Below are 26953 nucleotides of genomic sequence, written 5' to 3' on the forward strand. Positions count from 1 at the left end.
GGAAAGGGTGCGAGTCCGAGAGTCCAAATGAGTGGGCTCACCAGAATTCAGAAGCTCAAGAAGGCGACCCCGGGTATTCGTCAGAACGTCACCCCAAAGAGAATGACGACAATTGAAGTCTCCCAGGAGGAGCACAGGCTCTGGCAAGGAGTCCAAGAGGTGTTTCAAATCAGGAAGAGAAAGCGGGACACTCGGGGGGAGATAAATGGAACAAACTGTGTACCATTTCCCCACAAAGATACGAGCAGCAGAACAATGGAGAGGCGAAGGAAAAAGTAAAGGAACAAAGGGAACATCAGCTCGAATCAAGAGAGCAGACGAATTAGAAGCCCCAGCAACGGCTGGGGGGGGGGGAGAGAAAGGAATAGCCACGAAAACGACCAGGACGAGCACCAAGCATCGGCTCCTGAAGACAGACACAAAGGGGCGAAAACTGCGAAATCAGAAGTTGGAGTTCAAAGAAATTGGCGTAATAACCTCGAACGTTCCATTGAAGAATAGACATCGACGAGAAGGGAAAGAACAACAACAGAGCTCAAGGAAGAAACAAAGGCGAAAGAGCAACACAGCACGTTAAAGAAAATCAGCGTCAGGATCAGGGTCAGCAAAGTCAGGGTTAGGGGGCATGGGTAAACTGAGCAAAGACGGAGGGAAGGAAGCGGGAGAACAGACGAGAGGTGGGCGGGCGGGGTCCGGAGGAGGAGGAGGAGGAGGAGGAAGAGGAGACAACGGAGAGGAGCAGTCAAGGACAGCAGCAGGAAGAGGGGGAGTAGAAAGAGTACCTCAGCAAAGCGTACCTCAGCAAGAGCAGCAACCGAAAGTGAAGCAGGGGCCAAAGAAACCTCCATAGCAGGAACAGGGGGCACAATCACTGAAATGGGAGGGGAAGGAGCAACAGAGCCAGAAGTAGGGGCTGAGGAAGAAAGTGAAGCCTTCTTACCCGCCGGGGAGGAGGAAGGAGAGGAGCCAGGCTTACGCTTCTGACTCAAAGAGACCGGTGTCCCAGCAACTACGTACTGGGCAACGGATTCCAGCGTCTCAACAGGAGAAGCTGAACGAGAGCACACACGACGGCCGTTAGGAGAGCGATAGACATCCGCCTGCACCGACAGGCGGCGGGGAGAGCCGATAGATGGAGGAAGAGGATGGGAAGGAGGATCGGAGGGAGACGAGGAAGAAGACACAGGGGACATGACAGACCGGGTAGAAAGAAGGGGAACTCCAGACAGAGGACCAGGAGGGGGACCCCTCGGGACAGAATGCAAAGGAACAGAGGAGGGGGCAGTGGGTGTATCAGGGTCCAAGGCCCGGAAATGGGTGTGAGTCTGAGGAAAGAGGGAAGGACGAGGAGAGGAAGAGCGCAACACGCGAGCATAAGAGACGTTAGCATAAGACGGGAGCCTGCGAACCTGGCGCCTCGCCTCAGGAAAAGATAAACGTTCCCGTTGCTTCAAGTTGAGGACGGCTGCCTCAAGCTTGTAATGGATACAGGCACGGCAGAAGGTAGGATGGGCCTCACCGCAGTTGAGGCAGCGACCTTGGGGGAGAAGTGCACTCCGACTTAGAGTGACCCTCACCCCCACACAAAGGACAGAGAGAGATGCACCCCCACACAAAGGACAGAGAGAGACAGTCCCAGAGCAGCGGAGGGCACCATGCCCAAACCTCCAGCACTTGTTACAAAGTCGAGGAGAAGGAATATACTCCTGGACAGAGCACCTAGCACCAGCAAGAATGACAGAGGATGGAAGGGTCCTACCATCAAAGGTGATCTTCACAACACGAAGGAGTTGACGGCGACGACCACGAGGGGGACGAGTAAACGAGCCAACCTGGAGGACAGAATGGCCTAGGGCATCAAGGATATGCCAAATATCATCGTGGCAATCCTGCAGATTCCGAACACCGGTTGCAACGTGGGGTGGGAGAATAGTGCCAACATTGGCATTCATCCGAACGTTCTTGGAGATCCGAACAGGGATCTTGCCAAGGCAAGATAAGGCAGCCAAGCGGGAAGCTGCATCCTGAGGAGCAGCAACGACACGTGTACCGAGACGAGTGGGGTTGAATGTAACAGACGCATCCACGGAATCTACAAGATGCCGATGGAGGGAGAAATCGTCAGGAGGCGCAAAATCAAGAGGGAGGAGATCAAAGTATTTGGCCCATGAAGCGGGATCAAACAAGGCCTGATACGCGTCAGTACGGGAAGGAATCGAGCAAGTGCGGCCGGGACGTGAACGGCGTTGAGAACCCCCAGAGAGAGAGGGGTCAAAAGGCGCAGTAGTCACAACGAGAGACTTAGCCGCACCAGGGGACGAAGCGGTCACCACTGGGGGCTGGAGGCTCAACCCAACGACAGAGGAGGGAGGGGAGCTGGGGAAAGAAGGCAGGATGGTCAAAGGAGGAGCAAGGTCGGGGCCCAACGCAGCGGAGGCTACAGAGCCCTGTCTTCCAAGACAGGCCGACTCAGGGGCTTGGTCGCCCACCCCACGAGCCCGAGAGGGTACATCAGAAACATTCAACGACATAGGTACGAAGAGTGATAAATTCATCCACGAATGTGCCCCCATACCCACCATGGAGCCACAATTAGAGGCAGGACACCCAACAGGAAGCTATCGCCGATCATGCTGGGGGCCCCCTAGGGGTGCGTCGTGAGTATACGCCCCACAAACGTCACCTTAAGAACCGTCAGTCCGTCGAGATCGGGTTCAGCGACGAAAGAGGGATTGACAATAAAAGGTTCCCCTCGCTCGAGATGTTGGGTACTACAGTTCTACGGGTGCAAGAGTATGCCTCCTCAAGCACCCGGGCGTCAAAATAGAAGAAGTCCTAAGAAATAATCCAAAACAAGCAAAAGGTTGGCAGGAAACGACAAGCAGATAGGAGAAGAGGGGAGAGAAAAACGAAACATAATGAAAAGGAAAAGTGATCCGGCACAATTAGAGAAGACAGCAGCAGGAGTGCAAGGCCATAAAAGGACAGAGGACTGTCTCACGGAGCATCACACTCCGGCAGCTGTCCATGAAGCCCCTTCACGACGCCCACGGGCCGGATGGGGAGGGAGTGGTACTGAAAGGCAATTACATTGTAGAAATCTTCTACATAATAAGTAACTACAAATAAATCCTAAATCATGAGGATAACTCTAGGAAATTTCAGCCAATATCTGTGCAATTTATATTCAAGCACTGTAAATTCCTGCTAGAGAGAAATAATGAAAATAATCATCTATTTAGATTGTAAAATTACTAAAGACACGTACGGGATTTATTTATTTCTTCTACAGCCTAACGACAACTAGCCTAAATGTTAATTGTGGCCACATAATAACAAAAAGGTGAACCTAGCTGCCGAGCCGCGTGTCCGTTGATGTGGAGACTTGAGCAATTCTTCGCCCTCCAGCTGCTGCTTGAAAGGCGTTGACTTTAGAATTGCTCATATGCTAGTCGGGGACACGGCTTTTGTGCCAGATAACGATCTACTGGTCGTGGGAGCGAAATATGTAGGATCAAAACGTAGCTCTGCTACACGCTGACAATGGCGTCTGCGTCGTGTTCTCTCGTTCTCTCGTGTCAAGTGACGCTCTCCCGTCTTCCCCCTCTTCCTTATTGCGCATGCGCGGCTCTCGATAGACATCTCGAGCGTAAATGGATATGTATATATCGCAATTGACTAAGGAAGGAAGAGGTAATGACGAGTATTAATATCACATTAAATTCTTCTGTGATAAAATAGAATTTCTCGTAACATAAATTGGCTTATTAAAGTTGTGCAGCCAATCGAGGAAATTAAAGTAAAATCATTTACATTAAAGTAATTTCCTCTAGAATGTTTAATATCAACTAAATAAGGGAGTTCCAGTAAGTAGTAGTATACTACGAAATTAAACTTGTTAGTAAGTAACTATTTTTAGTAAAGGAAATGATAAGCTGGACTCTTGTTATAAATCCAACTAAATGTGGAGAGAATTCATGTTACTACCTGTCCTTCCTCACGTCGTCACTCTGACTAGGAAGAATCTGGCAATATGTCTAAATAAATCATGATAATGATCAAATCTACAAGTTAGTAATTTTAGTAACTACTTGTGGTTAATACAAAGGTTGCATAAAATACAAGGATGTATACAACTGTTGGTTATTTCCAACAGCACTTACACTAAAGCCACTAAAGGAGGGCACCAACACTGTCTACCACCACTGAGCAGCTACAATGAAGCCATTCAAGGAGGGCAGCAGCACTGTCTACCACCACTGAGCAGCTACAATGAAGCCATTCGAGGACGGCAGCAGCATTGTCTACCAACTCTGAGCAGCTACACTGAAACCACTCAAGAAAGGAACGAGCACTGTCTACCACAAATGAGCAGCTACACTGAAGCCACTCAAAAAGGGCCCCAGCACTGTCTGCCACCACTGAGCAGCAACAGTGAAGCCACTGAAGGAGAGCACCAACACTGTCTACCGCCAATGACCAGCTAAGCTGAAGCCACTCAAGGAGGGCACCAGCACTCTCTACCACCACTGAGCAGCTACACTGAAGCCACTCATAAAGGGCCCCAGCACTCTCTACCACCACTGAGCAGCTACGCTGAAGCCACTCCAGGAGGGCACCAGAACTGTCTACCACCACTGAGCAGCTACACTGATGCCACTCAAGGAGGGCACCAGCACTCTACCACCACTGAGCATCTACACTGAAGCCACTCAAGGTGGGATCCAGCACACTCTACCACCACTGAGCAGCTACACTGAAGGCGCTCAAGGATGGCACCAGCACTCTCTACCACCACTGAGCAGCTACACTGAAGCAACTCAAGGAGGGCACCAGCACTCTCTACCACCACTGAGCAGCTACACTTAAACAACTCAAGGAGAGCAACAGCACTGTCTACCACCACTGAGCAGCTACACTGAAGCCACTCATAAAGGGCCCCAGCACTCTCTACCACCACTGAGCAGCTACACTGAAGCCACTCAAGGAAAGCACCAGCACCGTCTACCACCACTGAGCAGTTACACTGATGCCACTCAAAGAGGGCACCAGCACTCTACCACCACTGAGCATCTACACTGAAGGCGCTCAAGGAGAGCAACAGCACTGTCTACCTCCACTGAGCAGCTACACTGAAGCAACTCAAGGAGGGCACAAGCACTCTCTACCACCACTGAGCAGCTACACTGAAGCAACTCAAGGAGAGCAACGGCACTGTCTACCACCACTGAGCAGTTACAATGAAGACACTCAATGATGGCACCAGCACTCACTACCACCACTGAGCAGCTACACTGAAGCAACACAAGGAGAGCAACAGCACTGTCTACCACCACTGAGCCTCTACACTGACGCCACTCAAGGAAGGAACCAGAACTGTCTACCATAACTGAGCAGCTACACTGAAGCCACTCAATAAGAGTACCAGCACTGTCTGCCACCACTGAGCAGCTACACTGAAGCCACTCAATGAGAGCAGCAGCACTGTCTACCACCACTGAGCAGCTACACTGAAGCCACTCAATGAGAGCACCAGCATTGTCTAACACCACTGAGCAGCTACACTGAAGCCACTGAAGGAGGGCACCTGCACTGTCTACCACAACTGAGCAGCTACACTGAAGCCACTCAAGGAGAGCATCATCACTGTCTACCACTGAGCCTCACACTGAAGCCACTCAAGGAGGGCACCAGAACTGTTTATGACAACTGAGCAGCTACACTGAAGCCACTCAAGGAGGGCTCCAACATTGTCTACCACCACTGAGAAGCTACAATGATGTCAATGAAGGAGGGCACTAGCAATGTCTACCACCACGGAGCAGCTACACTGAAGCCACTCAAGGAGGGCACTAGCAATGTCTGCCACCAATGAGCAGCTACACTGAAGTCGCTAAAGGAGAGCACCCACACTGTCTACCACCACTGAGCAGCTACACTGAAGCCACTCAAGGAGGGCACCAGCACTGTATACCACCACTGAGCAGCTACACTGAAGCCACTCAAGGAGGGCACCAGCACTGTCTACCAACACTGAGCAGCTACACTGAAGCCACTCAAGGAGGGCACCAGCACTGTCTACCAACACTGAGCAGCTACACTGAAGCCACTCAAAGAGGGCACCAGCACTTTCTACCACCAATGAGCAGCTACACTGAAGGCACTGAAGGAGGGAACCAACATTGTCAACCACCACTGAGCCTCTACACTGAAGCCACTCAAGGAGAGCACCTGCACTGTCTACCACCACTGAGCCTCTACACTGAAGCCACTCAAAGAGGACAGCTGAATTGTCTACCACAACTGAGCAGCTTCACCGAAGCCACTCAAGGAGGGCACCAGCACAGTCCACCACCGCTGAGCAGCTACACTGATGCCACTCAAGGAGGGCACCAGCACTGTCTACCACCACTGAGCAGCTACACTGAAGCCACTCAAGGAGAGCAACAGCACTGTCTACCACCACTGAATAGCTACATTGAAGCCACTCAAGGATGGCACCACCACTGTCTACCACTACTGAGCAGCTACACTGAAGCAACACAAGGAGAGCAACAGCACTGTCTACCACCACTGAGCAGTTACACTGAAGACACTCAATGATGGCACCAGCACTGTCTACCACCACTGAGCAGCTACACTGAAGCAACTCAAGGAGAGCAACGGCACTGTCTACCACCACTGAGCAGTTACACTGAAGACACTCAATGATGGCACCAGCACTGTCTACCACCACTGAGCCTCTACACTGACGCCACTCAAGGAAGGAACCAGAACTGTCTACCATACCTGAGCAGCTACACTGAAGCCACTCAATAAGAGTACCAGCACTGTCTGCCACCACTGAGCAGCTACACTGAAGCCACTCAATCAGAGCAGCAGCACTGTCTACCACCACTGAGCAGCTACACTGAAGCCACTCAATGAGAGCACCAGCATTGTCTAACACCACTGAGCAGCTACACTGAAGCCACTGAAGGAGGGCACCTGCACTGTCTACCACAACTGAGCAGCTACACTGAAACAGCTCAAAAAGGGCACCAGCACTCTCTACCACCACTGAGCAGCTACACTGAAGCAACTCAAGGAGAGCAACGGCACTGTCTACCACCACTGAGCAGTTACACTGAAGACAATCAATGATGGCACCAGCACTGTCTACCACCACTGAGCAGCTACACTGAAGCAACTCAAGGAGAGCACCAGCACTCTCTACCACCACTGAGCAGCTACACTGAAGCAACACAAGGAGAGCAACAGCACTGTCTACCACCACTGAGCCTCTACACTGAAGCCACTCAAGGAGGGCACCAGAACTGTTTACGACAACTGAGGCAGCAACACTGAAGCCACTCAAGGAGGGCTCCAACATTGTCTACCACCACTGAGCAGCTACACTGATGTCAATGAAGGAGAGCACCAGCGCTGTCTACCACCACTGAGCAGCTACACTGAAGCCACTCAAGGAGGGCACTAGCAATGTCTGCCACCACTGAGCAGCTACACTGAAATCGCTAAAGGAGAGCACCCACACTGTCTACCACCACTGAGCAGCTACACTGAAGAGCCTCAAGGAGAGCACCAGCACTATCTACCACCACTGAGCAGCTACACTGAAGCTACTCAAGGAGGGCACCAGCACTGTCTACCACCACTGAGCAGCTACACTGAAGCCACTCAAGGAGGGCACCAGCACTGTCTACCAACACTGAGCAGCTACACTGAAGCCACTCAAAGAGGGCACCAGCACTTTCTACCACCAATGAGCAGCTACACTGAGGGCACTGAAGGAGGGAACCAACATTGTCAACCACCACTGAGCAGCTACACTGAAGCCACTCAAGGAGAGCACCAGGACTGTCTAACACCACTGAGCCTCTACACTGAAGCCACTCAAGGAGAGCACCTGCACTGTCTACCACCACTGAGCCTCTACACTGAAGCCACTCAAAGAGGACAGCTGAATTGTCTACCACAACTGAGCAGCTACACTGAAGCCACTCAAGGAGGGCACCAGCACTGTCTACCACCACTGAGCAGCTTCACTGAAGCCACTCAAGGAGGGCACCAGCACAGTCCACCACCGCTGAGCAGCTACACTGATGCCACTCAAGGAGGGCACCAGCACTGTCTACCACCACTGAGCAGCTACACTGAAGCCACTCAAGGAGAGCAACAGCACTGTCTACCACCACTGAATAGCTACATTGAAGCCACTCAAGGAGGGCACCACCACTGTCTAGCACTACTGAAGAGCTACACTGAAGCCACTCAAGGAGGGCACCAGCACTGTCTACCACCACTGAACAGCTATACTGAATCTATTCAAGGAGGGCACCAGCACAGTCCACCACTACTGAGGAGCTTCACTGAAGCCACTCAAGGAGGGCACCAGCACAGTCTACCACCACTGAGCAGATACACTGAAGCCACTCACGGAGAGCACCAGCACTGTCTACCACCACTGAGCAGCTACACTGAAGCCGCTCAAAAAAAGCACCAGCACTGTCTACCACCACTGAGCAGCTACACTGAAGCCACTCAAGGTGGGAACCAGCACTGTCTTCCACCACTGAGCAGCTACACTGTGTAACAAACTAGGCTTGTTGTAAGAATTATCCAGAAGGTTCCAGAAGTCGTGTAGGGACCTGACCTCACAACGCGCATTCCTCTGGGGATTAGCAAGCCTGAGTCACAAAATAATTGACGTCTTTGTTCATAGTTTTGTATAATGAACCATTCTATAGTATTCACTTATTAAGAGAAATTAGCCTTTTTTCATCTTGCATTCAAATTGTATTGTATAATATTCCTGGTTATAGTATCAAGAGTATTCTAATTATTAGGAGACTTGAGTTAAGTCACCATCAGTGACGTCACGAAGCCAGGACTAGGCAGTAGCGCGGAATTGACCTCAGCGACCTGGCGGTCATAGGTCAGAGTTTCCATATTCAGTAATTTATCAAAGGTCAAATAGCCATTTGGGATCGGGAATAGCTCTTCCTTAAGATGCTTGTGTAATTTAACCTCAGTTAAAATAATTCAACCAATCTGGATCATTCAGTGCAAACAGATGTTAATTGTTAAACTTAAGCCTTGCTAGTAACTTGGTAAAACTTAGACTATGCGGAAGGATACAATGCTCTAGTCTGGGGAAGACCAGACGAGGAGAGATCAGTGTGGGATCCGGATCAACTGGGGGAGGTCAACCATCTCACCTCTCCCCCAAGACCAGCACTCCACCCAAGCTGGTAAACATAGAGGTATAGTTGCTATGAGTTCTGATGGGGATAGTCAATTCATTGCCGATCTGGTCAATTAGGGAGTGTTCAAGTAGGGAGTGCCAACTATTTAGATTTGCTTAATTTTGAATAAATTAATTAGTTAATAATCTGCATTTTCATTATTTCCATGTGTATGTTATATTTATGTGGACTTGTCCTTGTCACATGGTCCCCACGTGGCCGAGTTGAATTGGGCGCCGAATCTAACACCAAATTGGAAGTCATCTTTACCGTTGATTGTGAATTAATTCCACACTTATGATCCAAGGTTATATGTTACTAGTGGGGATCAAGCCCCAAGGTTGATTAATTAGCATGATCGATCCAGACCTCGATCATTGCTCAGTGTTACTAGTCTGGTGGTGGCGGCAGAGGCGACTCTAGGGCTTTGCTCAAAGCATATGTCACGTCATACGGGTTGTAGAATCTTAAGTCGGTAAATCGTCTTAGGACCACGTGGGGTGGAGTCGGCTTTAGTAAAAGTTTGGAGTCCCAGTGTATAGAGAACTAAAGTAAGAATACGGGCAGAGGGAGAGTAAACGGGTAAAAAGATCATTCGAGAACCCCGCCCCGTGTTACAACTAAAACCACTCAAGGAGAGCACCAACACTGTCTACCGCCACTGACCAGCTAAGCTCAAGCCACTCAAGGAGGGCACCAGCACTATCTACCACCAGTGAGCAGATACACTGAAGCTACTCATGGAGAGCACCAGCACTGTCTACCACCACTGAGCAGCTACACTGAAGCCACTCATAAAGGGCCCAAGCACTCTCTACCACCACTGAGCAGCTACACTGAAGCCATTCACGGAGGGCACCAGCACTATCTACCACCACAGACAGCTACACTGAAGCCACTCAACGAGTGCAGCAGCACTGTCTACCACGACTGAGCAGGTACGCTGAAGCCACTCCAGGAGGGCACCAGAACTGTCTACCACCACTGAGCATCTACACTGAAGCCACTCAAGGAAAGCACCAGCACTGTCTACCACCACTGAGCAGTTACACTGATGCCACTCAAGGAGGACACCAGAACTCTCTACCACCACTGAGCAGCTACACTGAAGGCGCTCAAGGATGGCACCAGCACTCTCTACCACCACTGAGCAGCTACACTGAAGCAACTCAAGGAGGGCACCAGCACTCTCTACCACCACTGAGCAGCTACACTGAAGCAACTCAAGGAGAGCAACAACACTGTCTACCACCACTGAGCAGCTACACTGAAGACACTCAAGGAGGGCACCAGCACTCTACCACCACTGAGCAGCTACACTGAAGCAACTCAAGGAGGGCACCAGCACTCTCTACTACCACTGAGCAGCTACACTGAAGCAACACAAGGAGAGCAACAGCACTGTCTACCACCACTGAGCAGTTACACTGAAGACACTCAATGATGGCACCAGCACTGTCTACCACCACTGAGCAGCTACACTGAAGCAACTCAAGGAGAGCAACGGCACTGTCTACCACCACTGAGCAGTTACACTGAAGACACTCAATGATGGCACCAGCACTGTCTACGACAACTGAGCAGCTACACTGAAGCCACTCAAGGAGAGCACCAGCACTGTCTACCACCACTGACCAACTACACTGAAGCCACTCAAGGAGTGCACCAGCACTCTACCACCACTGAGCAGCTACACTGATGTCAATGAAGGAGCGCACTAGCAATGTCTACCACCACGGAGCAGCTACACTGAAGCAACTCAAGGAGGGAACCAGCACACTCTACCACCACTGAGCAGCTACACTGAAGCCACTCAAGGAGGGCACCAACACTGTCTACCACCACTGAGCAGCTACACTGTTGCCACTCAAGAATGGCACCACCACTGTCTACCACCACTGAACAGCTACACTGAAGCAACTCAAGGAAGGCACCAGCACTGTCAACCACCACTGAACAGCTATACTGAAACTATTCAAGGAGGGCACCAGCACTATCTACCACCACTGAGCAGATACACTGAAGCCACTCATGGAGAGCACCAGCACTGTCTACCACCATTGAGCAACTACACTGAAGCCGCTCAAAAAAAGCACCAGCACTATCTACACCACTGAGCAATTACACTGATGCCACTCAAGGAGGGCTCCAGCACTCTACCACCACTGAGCAGCTACACTGAAGGCACTCAAGGAAAGCACCAGCACTGTCTACCACCACTGAGCAGTTACACTGATGCCACTCAAGGAGGGCACCAGCACTCTACCACCACTGAGCAGCTACACTGAAGGCACTCAATTATGGCACCAGCACTCTCTACCACCACTGAGCAGCTACACTGAAGTAACTCAAGAAGAGCAAACAGCACTGTTTACCACCTCTGAGCAGCTACACTGAAGGCGCTCAAGGATGGCACCAGCACTCTCAACCACCACTGAGCAGCTACACTGAAGCCACTCAAGGAAGCACCAGCACTGTCTACCACCACCACTGATCAGCTACACTGAAGCCACTCAAGGAGTGCACCAGCACTATCTACCACCACTGAGCAGATACACTGAAGCCACTCTAGGAGGGCACCAGCACTGTCTACCACCACTGAGCAACTACACTGAAGCCACTCAAGGAGGGCACTTGCACTGTCTACCACCACTGAGCAGCTACACTGAAGCCACTCAAGGAGGGCTCCATCATTGTTAACCACCACTTACCAGCTACACTGAAGCCACTCAATAAGAGTCCCAGCACTGTCTACCACTACTCAGCAGCTACAATGAAGCCACTCAAGAAAGGAACCAGCACTGTCTACCACCAATGAGAAGCTACACTGAAGCCACTGAAGGAGGGCACCTGCACTGTCTACCACCACTGAGCAGCTACACTGAAGCCACTCAAGGAGGGCACCTGCACTGTCTACACCACTGAGCAGCTACACTGAAACCACTCAAGGAGGGCACCTGCACTGTCTACCATCACTGAGCAGCTACACTGAAGCCACTCAAGTAGGGCTCCATCATTGTTTACCACCACTTACCAGCTACACTGAAGCCACTTAAGGAGGGCACCAGCACTATCTACCACCACTGAGCCTCTACACTAAAGCCACTCAAGGAGGGCTCCAGAACTGTCTACGACAACTGAGCAGCTACACTGAAGCCACTCAAGGAGGGCTCCAACATTGTCTACCATTACTGTGCAGCTACACTGAAGCCACTCAATGAGGGCACCTTCACTGTCTACCACCACTGAGCACCTACACTGAAGCCACTCAAGGAAAGCACCAGCACTCTCTACCACCACTGAGCAGTTACACTGAAGCCACTCAAGGAGGACACCATCATTGTCAACCACCACTAAGCAGCTACACTGAAGGCACTCAAGGATGGCACCAGCACTGTCTACCACCACTGAGCAACTACACTGAAGCCACTCAAGGAGGGCACCTGCACTGTCTACCACCCACTGAGCAACTACACTGAAGCCACTCAAGGAGGGCACCTGCACTGTCTACCACCACTGAGCAACTACACTGAAGCCACTCAAGGAGGGCACCTGCACTGTCTACCACCACTGAGCAGCTACACTGAAGCCACTCAAGGAGGGCACCTGCACTGTCTACCACCACTGAGCAGCTACACTGAAGCCACTCAAGGATGGCACCAGCACTGTCCTACCACCACTGAGCAACTACACTGAAGCCACTCAAGGAGGGCACCCGCACTGTCTACCACCACTGAGCAGCTACACTGAAGCCACTCAAGGAGGGGCACCAGCACTGTCTACCACCACTGAGCAACTACACTGAAGCCACTCAAGGGATGGCACCAGCACTGTCTACCACCACTGAGCAACTACACTGAAGCCACTCAAGGAGGGCACCTGCACTGTCTACCACCACTGAGCAGCTACACTGAAGGCATTCAAGGAGAGCACCAAGCACAGTCCACAACCACTGAGCAGCTATCTGAGGTTATCTTGAGACGATTTCGGGGTTTTTAGTGTCCCCGCGGCCCAGTCCTCGACCAGGCCTCCACCCCCAAGAAGCAGCCTGTGACAGCTGACTAACACCCAGGTACCTATTTTACAGCTAGGTAACAGGGGCATAGGTGAAAGAAACTCTGCCAATTGTTTCTTGCAGGCGCCCGGGATCGAACCCGGGACCACAGGTTCACAAGTCCACGTGCTGTCCGCTCGGCTCCCTATATCAAGCTACATTTAGCTACACTGAATCCACTTAAGGAGAGCACCTGCACTGTCTACCACCACTGAGCAGCTACACTGAAATCACTCAAGAAGAGAACCTTTAATGTCTAACACCGCTGAGCAGCTACACTGAAGCCACTTAAGGAGAGCAACAGCACTGTCTACCAACACTGAGCACTTACTGGTAGGGGGTTGGTGCTGGACCTGTAGCTCCAGCCCTCTCTCTATTGGCAGGGGGGTGGGGTCGTTGCTGAACCTGTAGCTCCATCCCCCTTCTACTGGCAGGAGGTTGGTGCTGGTCCTGTAGGTCCAAGTTGCCCTCTACTGGCAGGGGGTTGGTGCTGGACCAGTAGCTCCAGTCCCCTCTCTAATGGCAGGGGGGTTGGTGTTGGACCTGTAGCTCCAGCCCCCCTCTACTGGCAGGGGTTGGTGCTGGACCTGTAGCTCCAGCCCCCCCCCCCTCTACTGGCAGGGGTTGGTGCCTACACTGGTGTTGGTGCCTACACATGTAGCTCCAGCCCACCCCCTCTCTACTGGCAGAGGGTGTGTGCTTGACCTGCAGCTCCAGCCCCCCCCCCTCTACTGGCAGGGGGTTGGTGTTGGACTTGTAGCTCCAGCCCACCCCCACTCTACTGGCAGGGGGTTGGTGCTGGACCTGTAGCTCCAGCCCCCCCTCTACTGGCAAGAGGTTGGTGCTGGACCTGTAGCTCCAGCCCACCTCTACTGGCAAGGGGTTGGTGCTCAACCTATAGCTCCAGAACACCTCTACTGGCTGGGGGTTGGTGCTGGACCTGTAGCTACAGCCCCCCTCTACTGGCAGGGGTTGGTGTTGGACTTGTAGGTCCAGCCCATCCCCCTCTTTACTGGAAGGGGGTTGGTGCTGCACCTGTGGCTCCAGAACCCCCTCTACTAGCAGGGGTTGGTGTTGGAACCTGTAGATCCAGTCCCCTCTCTACTGGCAGGGGATTGGTGTTGGATCTGTAGCTCCAGCCTCCATCTACTGGCAGGGGGGTAGTACTGGACCTGTAGCTCCGAGCCTCCCTCTGCTGGCAGGGGTTTGGTGTTGGACCTGTAGCTCCAGACCCCCCCCCCTCTACTGGGAGGGGGAAGGTGTTGGATCTGTAGCTCCAGCCCCCCTCTACTGGCAGGGGGTTAGAGCTGGACCTGTAGCTCCAGTTCTCCTCTACTGGCAGGGGGTTTGGTGCTGGACCTGTAGCTCCAGCTCTCCTCTACTGGCAGGGGGTTGGTGCTGGACCTGTTGCTCCAGCTCTCCTCTACTGGCAGGGGGTTGGTGTTGGACCTGTAGCTCTAGCCTCCCCCCCTCCCCCCTCTACTGGCAGGGGGGTGGTGCTGGACCTGTAGCTCCAGTCCCCCTCTACTGGCAGGGGGTTGGTGCTGGACCTGTTGCTCCAGCTCTCCTCTACTGGCAGGGGGTTGGTGTTGGACCTGTAGCTCCAGCCCCCAGTCTACTGGCAGGGGGTTGGTTTGGAACCTGTAGCTCCAGACCCCCTCTACTGGCAAGGAGTTGGTGCTGGACCTGTAGCTCCTGGGCCCCCTCTACTGGCAGGGGTGTGTGCTGGACTTGTATCTCCAGCCCCCACTTACTGGCAGGGATGGGGGAATGGGGGGTGTGCTGGACCTGTAGCTCCAGCCTCGCCTCTACTGGCAGGGGGTTGATGCTGGACCTGTAGCTCCAGCCTCCCTCTACTGGCAGGGGGTTGGTGCTGGACCTGTAGCTCCAGGCCCTGTCTACTGGCAGGGGGTATGGTGCTGGACCTGTAGCTCCAGCTCACCCCACCTCTACTGGCAGGGGATGGTGTTGGACTTGTAGCGCCAGACCTCCTCTACTGGCAGGGGGGTTGGTGTTGGCACTGTTTGAGAGTTTGTTGGCAGTTTCAAAGGAGTCATTTTCTTCGAACCCAGCAGTGGTCCGTTTGGTTTGCTGTCTTTCCCGGTAGTTTGGTAGAATGTCTCCGTCACTCTGCGCCTCTGTGAGGGTGCCAGGATCCCGGGTTCAATAGGGGATCACAGGTTCAGTCACCGGACAGAACAGAAATCGTTCACATGTTTCTTTCATCTGTTGCCGCTGTTCTCCTAGCAGTAAATTTTTATCCAGAAGTTAGGCAACTATTGTGGACTGTATGTTAAGGAAAGTCAGAAGTTGACCTTGGGGAACCTCAATAAACCTAAGAACCGGCTTCCTGTCCTCAAAACAGTACTCGATATCTTGTGATATGACCTATGAGAGAAAATAAAAACTTACTGTTAATTGCTTGTGGGGGATTTCTCTAGCGAGTTCCTGAACTTTATTCATGATACTGGAGACTGAGTCTCCCAGGTGTACGGGGTCAGCTGTGGCACCTGTCTCCGTGGTCATCATCTCCAGGACCTCCCTGATGGTCTCCTGCACCTGTCATTACCAACACAAACATTAATGGTGGAACCTGGACTATAATGAAGCATCAGGCACTGAGTAAAGTAGCTGGACTATAATGAAGCATCAGGCTCAGAGTAAAGTAACTGGACTACAATGAAGCATCAGGCTCTGAGTAAAGTAACTGGACTATAATGAAGCATCAGGCTCTGAGTAAAGTAACTGGACTATAATGAAGCATCAGGCTCTGAGTAAAGTAACTGGACTATAATGAAGCATCAGGCCCTGAGTAAAGTAACTGGACTATAATGAAGCATCGGGCCCTGAGTAAAATAACTGGACTATAATGAAGCATCAGGCTCTGAGTAAAGTAACTGGACTATAATGAAGCATCAGGCTCTGGGTAAAGTAACTGGACTACAATGAAGCATCAGGCTCTGAGTAAAGTAACTGGACTATAATGAAGCATCAGGCTCTGAGTAAAGTAACTGGACTATAATGAAGCATCAGGCCCTGAGTAAAGTAACTGGACTATAATGAAGCATCAGGCTCTGAGTAAAGTAACTGGACTATAATGAAGCATCAGGCTCTGAGTAAAGTAACTGGACTATAATGAAGCATCATGCTCTGAGTAAAGTAACTGGACTATAATGAAGCATCAGGCTCTGGGTAAAGTAACTGGACTATAATGAAGCATCAGGCTCTGAGTAAAGTAACTGGACTATAATGAAGCATCAGGCCCTGAGTAAAGTAACTGGACTACAATGAAGCACCAGGGTCCTGAAATAGAGTAACTGGACTATAATGAAGCATCAGGCCCTGAGTAAAGTAACTGGACTACAATGAAGCATCAGGGTCTGAAATAGAGTAATTGGACTATAATGAAGCATCAGACTCTGAGTAGAGTAATTGGATTATAATGAAGCATCAGGCTCTGAGTAAAGTAATTTGACAATATATGTAATGTTTTGTACACTGACCACAGTGTAGAGAAACACCAAGATGACAGTTGACATGGTGTAGTGAGCACTGAGTACTGACCACAGGTGTAGAGAAACACCAAGATGACAGTTGACATGGGTGTAGTGAGCACTGAGTACTGACCACAGTGTAGAGAAACACCAAGATGACAGTTGACATGGGTGTAGTGAACCCTGAGTGCTGACCACAGTGTAGAGAAACACCAAGATGACAGTTGACTTTATTAATAAAAATGTTTTAGGTGTTAGAGCAAAAAGTTTCCTATATATAAAGTCTACTCTCATCTTGATGTGTCTCCATGTTAAAAGTGTTTATATAGAGGCAATACTACATTCAGTTGGGTGAGAACAATGTGACCTTCAGCAGTGTACCTTCACTGAGGTGTCTACAGTCCTTGACATCTGGGAAGAGTTCCTGGCACTTCTGAAGCCAATTTTCAACCTCCATGTTGCATTGGTCAACTTCATTGATGGTCATGAATACTTCCTGTGCTGTGTTGACTGTGTCGAGGGTCCCCAACATGGCCTGCAGCTGAGTCTTCCCTTCCTCTCCTTGTGTTGTCATATCTACCACACTGGTATCCTTCAATTCCAAGAGCTTCACTGCTGACTTGTCCTGCTCTACCAGACCATAGAGTCTGTCCTGGAGCTGGAGGTGGTGAGTCTTCCAGTCCCCCAGCTGCCCCTCGTACTCCTTCAGCTGGGCCATTACCTCTTCACAGCTAGTAATGAGGCAGTTGATGATGTTCTTCTGCTCCTGCACCAGGGAACGTAATTTCTTACTGATGCCTCTGGCGGGACCTTCATAAGGTTTTGCTGGCACTACTTCCTCAGTTGTTTGCTGGATATTTTTGAGTTTCCTAACTAAAGCCTCCACAGCATAGCTAATTGGGAACTGAGTAGCAACTGTGGCAGCATGCTGGGCATGACAGCTGGGGCAGGTCAGCTGACCATTCTTGATAGCATTGTCAATACACTGGGAGCAGAATGTGTGGCCGCATGGCAGTGTGCGAGGCCGTAGCTGATTGTCATCATAATCGTTAAAACACAATAAACATTCCTCTGGCTTGTTATCCTGTGGAAAAGAATATTTGGTTAGGCTAGATGTATTTACTACAATAAGTAATATTTTTATAATATTAATAATAACCAGTAATAGTAACCAGTACTGCACCATATTTACCAATACAAATTACATAATATTTTCATAATTTTTTTGTACAGAGGAACCTCGGTATTTGCACTGCTCTCAATTCGCACTGCTCCCTGGCCACTGAGCAAAGCCAACTGAAGGGGTCGGCGTCGACAGGAAGTTGGACTCTCCTGGATGTGAACTGCACAGAGAGCCAAACCCCTAGAATCCAGGAGACAAGTCACTCAAAGCAATCAGCCCTAAAGAGCCAAGGACTGAACCCCTGCGGTTCAAACAAGGAACCACCTGAGAGCAGTACAAATGGAGCCGGATCGCTGAACCCTTAGCGACCCAAACCCTCTGAAATGACTGTCAAACTGCCACAAACTCCCGCACTGTAAAGTGAGCCCAACGGAAGGGTGGAGCCCAATGCCTCTGGTTGTGATAGTGAGCCCCAGTCTTAAATTCCCAGCCGAGAGATGAGGCATCCATGAACACATCGAGCGAGGGCGCAAGCAGGCGCCAAGGCACTGAACCCTGAAAAACTCTTAGAGGAAGCCGGCAACACAGCAATCAACGCAAGGCCCCCAGAAGACGAACCCCAGCAGTTGCGAGAGAGGCGGAAGGAACGTTCCTAAAGGAACGAGAACAGACTCCGAAGCCAGACCCGACCCAGAGGGTAAACTAGCACTGCGAAGTTTAGAACCCGCACAGCTGCTCGAGCAGCCGCCTAGTTTCCCATGAATCATCCAGAAATAGTTGAAGGAAGGACCACAGCCGCAGCAATGGCACCAGAGGGAGAGACATGGAAGTGGTCCGAGAGTCCCACACGAGGCCCAGACAGGTCCGAACCTGAGATGGAACCAAATGGGACTTCCTCTAGTTAACCAGGAACCCAAACCCGACGAGCTGGGAAAGAACCACACTCCTGGCGAGTAGACAAGCAGACCAGCTGGGAGCCCACACCAACCAGTCGTCGAGGTAGGCCAGGACTCGAACCCCTAGCAAACAAAGACTGCTAGGGGTGAGTGTGGGTGTGTGTGTGCCTCACCACGACACGGGTAAGATGCGTGGAAATGCGAGGTGTCAGATTCAAGCATAAAGGAAAGCAACAAAGTGGTAAGCTTGCTGCACAATTACCAGTGTATATTTGTTAATTACACATGACTGACAAATCATGTGTAGCTAGTTGGTCACTCCATGACCGACATGCTACAGAACCCCATTATAAAACATATGTATCTTCACTTGAGCTTTAAATACAGTGGTACCTTCGTTTATGAATTTAATACGTTCCCAGAGATGGTTCATAACCAAAATGAATTTTCCCATAAGAAATAATGAAAATTTAATTAATCTGTTCTACACACCCAAAAAAAATCAGTGTTGAATGTATGAAACGCCATTTTCTGGGTGAAACCTGGAGGCTCCCCGAGGCTATCCAGGCTGATATGTATCTATTAGTTTTCTGACATCGGTCAAAGTGCATAGAGTTCTTGCCTACAGGGGAACATGAGCCAGGACCTGGCCCCTCCTCAGAGAGGCACGAGAAGCAATGGCTTGTAGAAACCCCCCGTGTGGTAGGGAGCATTTTTATGTCTGCCATCGACCGGGTCTGGCACCCAGAAAGGTAGGCGCCCAAAACAAACCCCTATTCTGGTGAAAATATTGCTACCGAAAGCTGAACGAGTGGACAGAATTCCCCAAATGAAAATTAGCAAATGAGCATGACGTCATCACAATGCCACGCCACTGTCTGTGCAACCCGTACCCCCCCCATCCCTTCCCCAGGAAGGGAAAGGGGGATCTTCTTGAGGTTATCTTGAGATGATTTCGGGGCTTTAGTGTCCCCGCGGCCCGGTCCTCGACCAGGCCTCCACCCCCAGGAAGCAGCCCGTGACAGCTGACTAACACCCAGGTACCTATTTACTGCTAGGTAACAGGGGCATAGGGTGAAAGAGACTCTGCCCATTGTTTCTCGCTGGCGCCCAGGATCGAACCCGGGACCACAGAATCACAATCCAGCGTGCTGTCCGCTCGGCCGACCGGCTCCCTCTGGGAGGGTCTGGGATCCCCAGACCCTCGTGCTGGCAATCCAACCAACAGTTATTAGGCTGGATGTCAAAAACATGTGAAAACATTACCGATCAGAGGGGAGGGAGGGATGGTGTGGAGCCTCCAGGTCTCACCCAGAAAATGGTGTTTCATTACATTCAACGCTGATTTCTGGGGGAAGCACTGTCGGCTCCCCGGAGCTAACTACCTGGAGACCAGGAAAAATATAAGAGACTTTCCCAGGAGGCGGTCAGTCCTGATTCCTCAACATGAAGTCGAGACAACTGGCTGCAACCGCCGATCCAATGCAACGCAGGCCCATCCAGTTCCAGGGACATTGACAAAGTAGCGAGCGGCCAGGACCTCTGTAAGACCTCCAAAAACCCTTTGCTCGAATGTCAACCCAAGACATGTTGCCAAAGACGGCACCCAAAGCAGCAAACTTATGAACGTCGTGGGGCACGAGGATAGACCGCAGGCTGGCTAAACTTAAAAACCCTGTGGACGACCTGAGAGACCCGAGCCCGGGAAAAGGGAAGGAGGGATACCGGGTAAATCTAAAGCGCATCCCTGGCCCCTGAAGCCGTTGTGTGCAAATAATGGTGGAGAGGGACAACCAGAGAAGACACATGATGCACCCCAGCATGACCAACCAAGCACCAATGACCCAAGGACCCCTCTGGAAAGCAGCAGTCTCATTCTTCGCCAGAAAACAAGGAGATGGCTGCAACTGAATAAACCTACCACCAGGACCAAAGGAGCAGAAACCCCTGCACCGAAGGAGAGCATGAAGTTCCCCGACCAGACCCCCAGAGGCCAATGGCAACAGGTAAAGAGCCTTAGAAAAACAATCCTGAACCGAGGGGCCACTACAAACCGAGGAGAAAAGAGCAACCGGTCCAAAGACCAGGATGGCTCAGAAGGCGCATGAGCAGGTTGGAGGTGAAACAATGCATGAGACAGCTTGCAGAACGAGGCAGAAGTAACATCAATACCGAATTCAAGCTGGAGCGGCTCCGCCAAAGCCGCATGATATGAGGCGACAATTTTCGGCATAAGATGACAGTCCTGGAACAACCACGAAAGGAAGGACATGACAACCCTATCAGAGACCGAAGTACATCTATGCAGTGATAGGAAAAACCAGAAGGACTGCCAGGAAACTTCATACTGCCACCAAGACAAAGCACGCAAGTGGGAGACCAACAACAAAGCCACCTGCGCCCCATACAAGTACTTACCTAATTGTGCTTGTGGGGGTTGAGCTCTGGCTCTTTGGTCCCGCCTCTCAACTGTCAATCAACAGGTGTACAGGTTCCTGAGCCTACTGGGCTCTATAATATCTACACTTGAAGCTGTGTATGGAGTCAGCCTCGACCACATCACTTCCCAATGCATTCCATTTGTCTACTACTCTGACACTGAACAAAATTCTTTCTAACGTCTCTATGGCTCATTTAAGCACTCAATTTCCACTTGTGTCCCCTAGTGCGTGTGCCCCTTGTGTTAAAAAGTCTGTCTTTATCTACCCTATCAATTCCTCTAAGAATCTTGTATGTGGTGATCATGTCCCCTCTAACTCTTCTGTCTCCCAGTAACGTGAGGTTTAATTCCCGTAATCTCTCCTCGTAGCTCATACCCTTCAGTTCTGGTACTAGTCTGGTGACAAACCTTTGAACCTTTTCCAGTTTAGTCTTATGCTTGACTACATATGGACTCCATGCTGGAGCCGCATGCTTGGATTGGCATATAGGATTGGTCTAACATATGTGGTATATAATGTTCTGAAAGATTCCTTACACAAGTTTCTAAAGGTCATTCTTATGTTAGCCAACCTGGCATATGCCGTTGATGTTATCCTCCTGATATGAGCTTCAGGGGACAGGTCTGGCGTGATATCAACCCTCAGGTCTTTCTCTCTCTCTGACTCTTGCAGGATTTCATCTCCAAATGATACCTTGTATCTGGTCTCTTGCTCCCTACACCAATCTTCATTACATTACATTTGCTTGGGTTAAACTCTAACAACCATTTGTTCGACCATTCCTACAGCTTGTCCAGGTCTTCTTGAAGCCTCAAGCTGTCCTCCTCTGTCGTAATCCTTCTCATAATTTTGACGTCGTCAGCAAACATTGAGAGGAATGAGTCTATACCCTCTGGGAGATCATTTACGTATATCAGAAACAGGATAGATCCGAGTACAGAGCCCTGTGGGACCTCCACTGGTGACTTCACGCCAATCTGAGGTTTCACCCCTCACTATAACTCTCTGCTTAGGTACTCCCTTATAAACTGGAGCGCCCTACCAGTTACTCCTGCCTGTTTCTCCAGCTTATGCATCAGCCTTTTATGGGTACTGTGTCAAAGGCTTTCCGACAGTCTAAAAAAATGCAGCCCGCCCATCCTTCTCTTTCTTGCTAAATCTTTGTCACCTGATCGTAGAATTCTATTAAGCCTGTAAGGCAAGATTTACCCTCCCTGAACCCATGTTGATGGGTTGTCACGAAGTCTCTTCTCTCCAGATGTGTTACTAGGTTTTTCTCACGATCTTCTCCATAACCTTACATGGTATACAAATTAAGGACACTGGCCTGTAGGTTTCAGTGCCTCTTGTCTGTCGCCCTTTTTGTATATTGGGACTACATTGGCCGTCTTCCATATTTCTGGTAGGTCTCCCGTCTCCAGTGACCACTATACACCATGGAGAGCAGCAAACAAAGTGCTCCTGCACACTCTTTCAATACCCATGGTGAGATTCCGTCCGGCTCAACTCATCTGCCACCCACCACCTTAGTCTACCATCAGCCACATTCCACATTAGTCTACCATCAGCCATCCACCACCTTAGTCTACCATCTGCCACCCACTTCCTAAGTCTTTCATCTGCCACCCACCTCTTTAGTCTACCATCTGCCACCCACCACCTTAGTCTAACATCAACCACCCACCACCTTAGTTTACCATCTGCTACCCACCTCCTTGGTCTACCATCAGCCACCCACCTCCTTAGTTTACCTTCAGCCACCAAACTCCATATTCTACCATTATCAAACCCAAATCCATAGTCTACCATCTGCCACCCACCACCTTAGTCTGCCATCACCCACCTCCTTAGTCTACCTTCAGCCACCCAACACCTTAAACTACCATCTGCCACCCACCAGCTTAGTCTACCATCACCCACCTACCACCTCAATCTGCTATCAGCCACCTACCACCTTAGTCTTCAATCACCCACCTATTTAGTCTACAATCAGCCACCCACCTCTTTAGTCTACCATCAGCCACCCCACCTCATTAGTCTACCATCACCCACCTCCTCAGTCTACCATTTGCCACCCACCAACTTAGTCTACCGTCAGTCACCCACCTCATTAGTCTACCATCACCCACTTCCTCAGTCTACCATTTGACACCCACCAACTTAGTCTACCATCTGCCACCCACCACATTCGTCTACCATCAGTTAACCACCTCCTTAGTCTACCATCAGGCACCTACCTCCTTAGTCTACCATCAGCCATCCACCACCTTAGTCTACTATCAGCCATCCACCTCCTTAGTCTACCATCAGCCACCCACCTCCTTAGTCTACTATCAGCCATCCACCTCCTTAGTCTACCATCAGCCACACACCTCCTTAGTCTACCATCAGCCACCTACCACCTTAGTCCACTATCACCCACCTACTTATTCTACTATAAGCCACCCACCTCCTTATTCTACCATCAGCCACCCACCTCCTTAGTCTACCATCTGCCACCCCACCACCTTAGTCTACCATCAGAAACATACCACATTAGTCTACCATCAACCACCTACCACCTAAGTCTACAATCTGCCTCCTACCTCCTTAGTCTACCTTCAACCACCAAACTCCTTAGTCTACCATTAGCCACCCACCTCTATAATCTACCATCTGCCACTCACCACCTTAGTCTACCATCACCAACCTCCTTAATCTACTATCTGCCTCCCACCTCCTTAGACTACCATCTGCCACTACCAACTTAGTCTACCATCAGCCACTTACCACCTTAGTCTACCTTCACCCACCTACCTAGTCTACAATCACCCACCCACTTCTTAAGTCTACCAGAAGCCACCCTCCACCTTAGTCTACCATCAGCCATCCACCTCCTTAGTCTACCATCAGCCACCCACCTCCTCACACTACCATCTGCCACACACCAACTTAGTCTACCATCAGCCAACCACCTCCTTAGTCTACCATCAGCCACCCACCACATTAATCTAATATCAGTATCCCACAACCTTAGTCTACCATCTGCCACCTACCTCATTTGTCTACCATCAATCACCTCCTTAGTGTACCAACAGCCATCAGCCACCTTACTCTCCACTCTGCCACCCACCACCTTAGTTTTCCATCAGCCACCCACCACCTTAATCTACCATTAGCCACCCACCACCTTAGTCTACCATCTGCCACCCACCTCCCTAGTCTACCATCAGCCAACTCCTCCTTTTTTATATTATCAGCCACCCACCTCCTTATTCTACCATCTGCCACCCACCTCAATAGTCTACCATCAGCCACCCACATCCAGTCTATCATCTGCAACCCACCTCCTTAGTCTACCATCAGCCACCCACCTCCTTAGTGTACCATCAGCCACCCACATCCTTAATCTACCATCTGCCACCCACCTCCTTACTCTACCATCTGCCACACACATCCTTAGTCTACCATCAGCCCCTCACCCTCTTAGTCTCCTATCAGCCACCCACCTCCTTAGTCTACCATCAGCCACCCACTACTTTAGTCTACCATCTGCCACATAACTTATTAATCTACCATCACTAACCTCCTTAGTCCACCATCTGACACCCACCACCTTGGTCTACCATCTGCCACCTTCCTCCTTAGTCTACCATTAATCACCTCCTTTGTCTACCAACGGCCATCAGCCACCTTAGTCTACAATTTGCCCTCCACCACCTTAGTCTACCATCAGCTGCAAACCACCTTAGTCAACCATCTGCCACCCACCTCCTTACTCTACCATCAGTCACCCACCTCCTTAGTCAACCATCAGCCACCCACCTCCTTAGTCTACCATCAGCTACCCACCTCCTTAGTTTACCATCAGCCACCCACATCCTTAGTCTACCGTCAGCCACCCTCCACTTTAGTCAACCATCAGCCACCCACCACCTTAGTCTACCATCAGCCACCCTCCACCTTAGTCTACCATCAGCCACCCACCACCTTAGTCTACCATCAGCCACCCACCACCTTAGTCTACCCTGAGCCACCCACCTCCTTTGTCTACCGTCAGCCACCCCTCCACTTTTGTCTACCATCTGTCACCCACCACCTTAGTCTACCATCAGCTACCTTGCACGGTAGTCTACCGTCAACCACCCACCACCTTAGTCTACCATTAGCAACCCACTTCCAAAGTCTACCATCTGCCACCCTCCTGCTTAGTATACCATCAGCCACCCACCACCATAGTCTACCATGTGCCACCTACTACCTTACTCTACCATCAGCCACCCACCTTCTTAATTTACCATAAGCCACCCACCTCATTATTCTACCATCAGCCACCCACTACCTTAGTCTACCCTCAGCCACCCACCTCCTTAGTCTACCATCAGCCACCACCACCTTAGTGTACCATCTACCACCTACCTCCTAAGTCTACCATCACTCACCTCCTTAGTCTACCATTAGCCATCCACTACATTAGTCTACAATCACCCTGGTTGATACCTGGTTAATGAGGTTCTGGGAGTTCTTCTACTCCCCAAGCCCGGCCCGAGGCCAGGCTTGACTTGTGATAGTTTGGTCCTCTAGGCTGTTGCTTGGAGCAGCCCGCAGGCACACATACTCACCACAGCCCGGTTGGTCCGTCACTCCTTGGAGGAATAAATCTAGTTTCCTCTTGAAGATGTCCACGGTTGTTCCGGCAATATTTCTCTGGGAAGATGTTGAACAACCGTGGACCTCTGATGTTTATAGTGTTCTCTGTGCCTATGGCACACCTGGTCTTCACTGGTTCTATTCTGCATTTTCTTCCATATCGTTCACTCCAGTACGTTGTTATTTTACTGTGTAGATCTGGTACTTGGCCCTCCAGTATCTTACAGTTGTATATTATTTGATATCTCTCTCATCTTCTTTCTAGCGAGTACATTTGGAGGGCTTTGAGACGATCCCAATAATTTAGGTGCTTTATCGCGTCTATGCGTGCCGTATATGTTCTCTGTATTCCCTCTATTTCAGCAACCTCTTCTGCACTGAAGGGGGAAGTGAGTACTGAGCAGTAAGTAAGTAATTATCATTAGAAGATACCAAACCGGGAAGGCTATGTAGCACCATCAAATGTGCGGGATAATCAGAGGGCGCTAAATATCACCAAGGATGCCAATACGAGAACAAAAATGCATAAGGCGAACGATATCAAAAGTATCTGAGTTGCCAAGAATTCTATCGAGGGACAGGCGACCGCGGGGGACGGTCGGAAAACAAGACACACGCTCGTCCTGGAAGTCAGGACATTCAACAAGGATATGTATGACCATAAGAGGGACAACGCAATTTGGACAATAAGGAGCAGGGTGGCGCTGCATTAAGTGACCGTGAGTTAATGGGTGTGGCCAATACATAACCTAGCCATAGCCGTTTCCCACTGCTGGTTACGGTGGTAGAAGGAAGGCCACTGGGACACATGACTCTTAAGAGTACCCAGTTTGTTACCAATAACAGAAGACCAACAACTCTGCCATCGGGCAAGGATGGAGGCATGAATAACTGGGTAAAAGTCTGAATAAGGAACACCTTTATGGGAGATGGGACAAGTGCGGATAGCGTCCCGGGGCTCACAAGGCCCCTATATGGTGCCCTTCAGCACGTACACCACCCAAAGAGGGGGCAGAGGCAACCCACACCGGTCCCAGGAAGGTGTACGTGAGCCCTCACCACGGCAAGGAG

The 26953-nt window shown here is 50.6% G+C and overlaps 2 protein-coding genes across 2 annotated transcripts in view; both read right to left on the reverse strand.

The window, feature by feature from the left end:
- The window catches only part of LOC138356523 (uncharacterized), an 87426-nt gene extending 71572 nt beyond the window's left edge, over positions 1-15854 (reverse strand). The window contains exon 1 of the mRNA XM_069312686.1: positions 15712-15854. Within this exon, the coding sequence (XP_069168787.1) occupies positions 15712-15828 (117 nt within the window). The 5' untranslated portion in view covers positions 15829-15854. The remainder of the gene's footprint in view (positions 1-15711) is intronic.
- Positions 15855-17136: 1282 nt separating this feature from the next.
- LOC138356619 (uncharacterized) overlaps positions 17137-26953 on the reverse strand; it is an 82500-nt gene continuing 72683 nt past the window's right edge. The window contains exon 5 of the mRNA XM_069312806.1: positions 17137-17877. Within this exon, the coding sequence (XP_069168907.1) occupies positions 17137-17877 (741 nt within the window). The remainder of the gene's footprint in view (positions 17878-26953) is intronic.

This window comes from Procambarus clarkii, chromosome 73, assembly GCF_040958095.1.
Source record: "Procambarus clarkii isolate CNS0578487 chromosome 73, FALCON_Pclarkii_2.0, whole genome shotgun sequence".
In the NCBI taxonomy this organism is placed as follows: domain Eukaryota; kingdom Metazoa; phylum Arthropoda; class Malacostraca; order Decapoda; family Cambaridae; genus Procambarus; species Procambarus clarkii.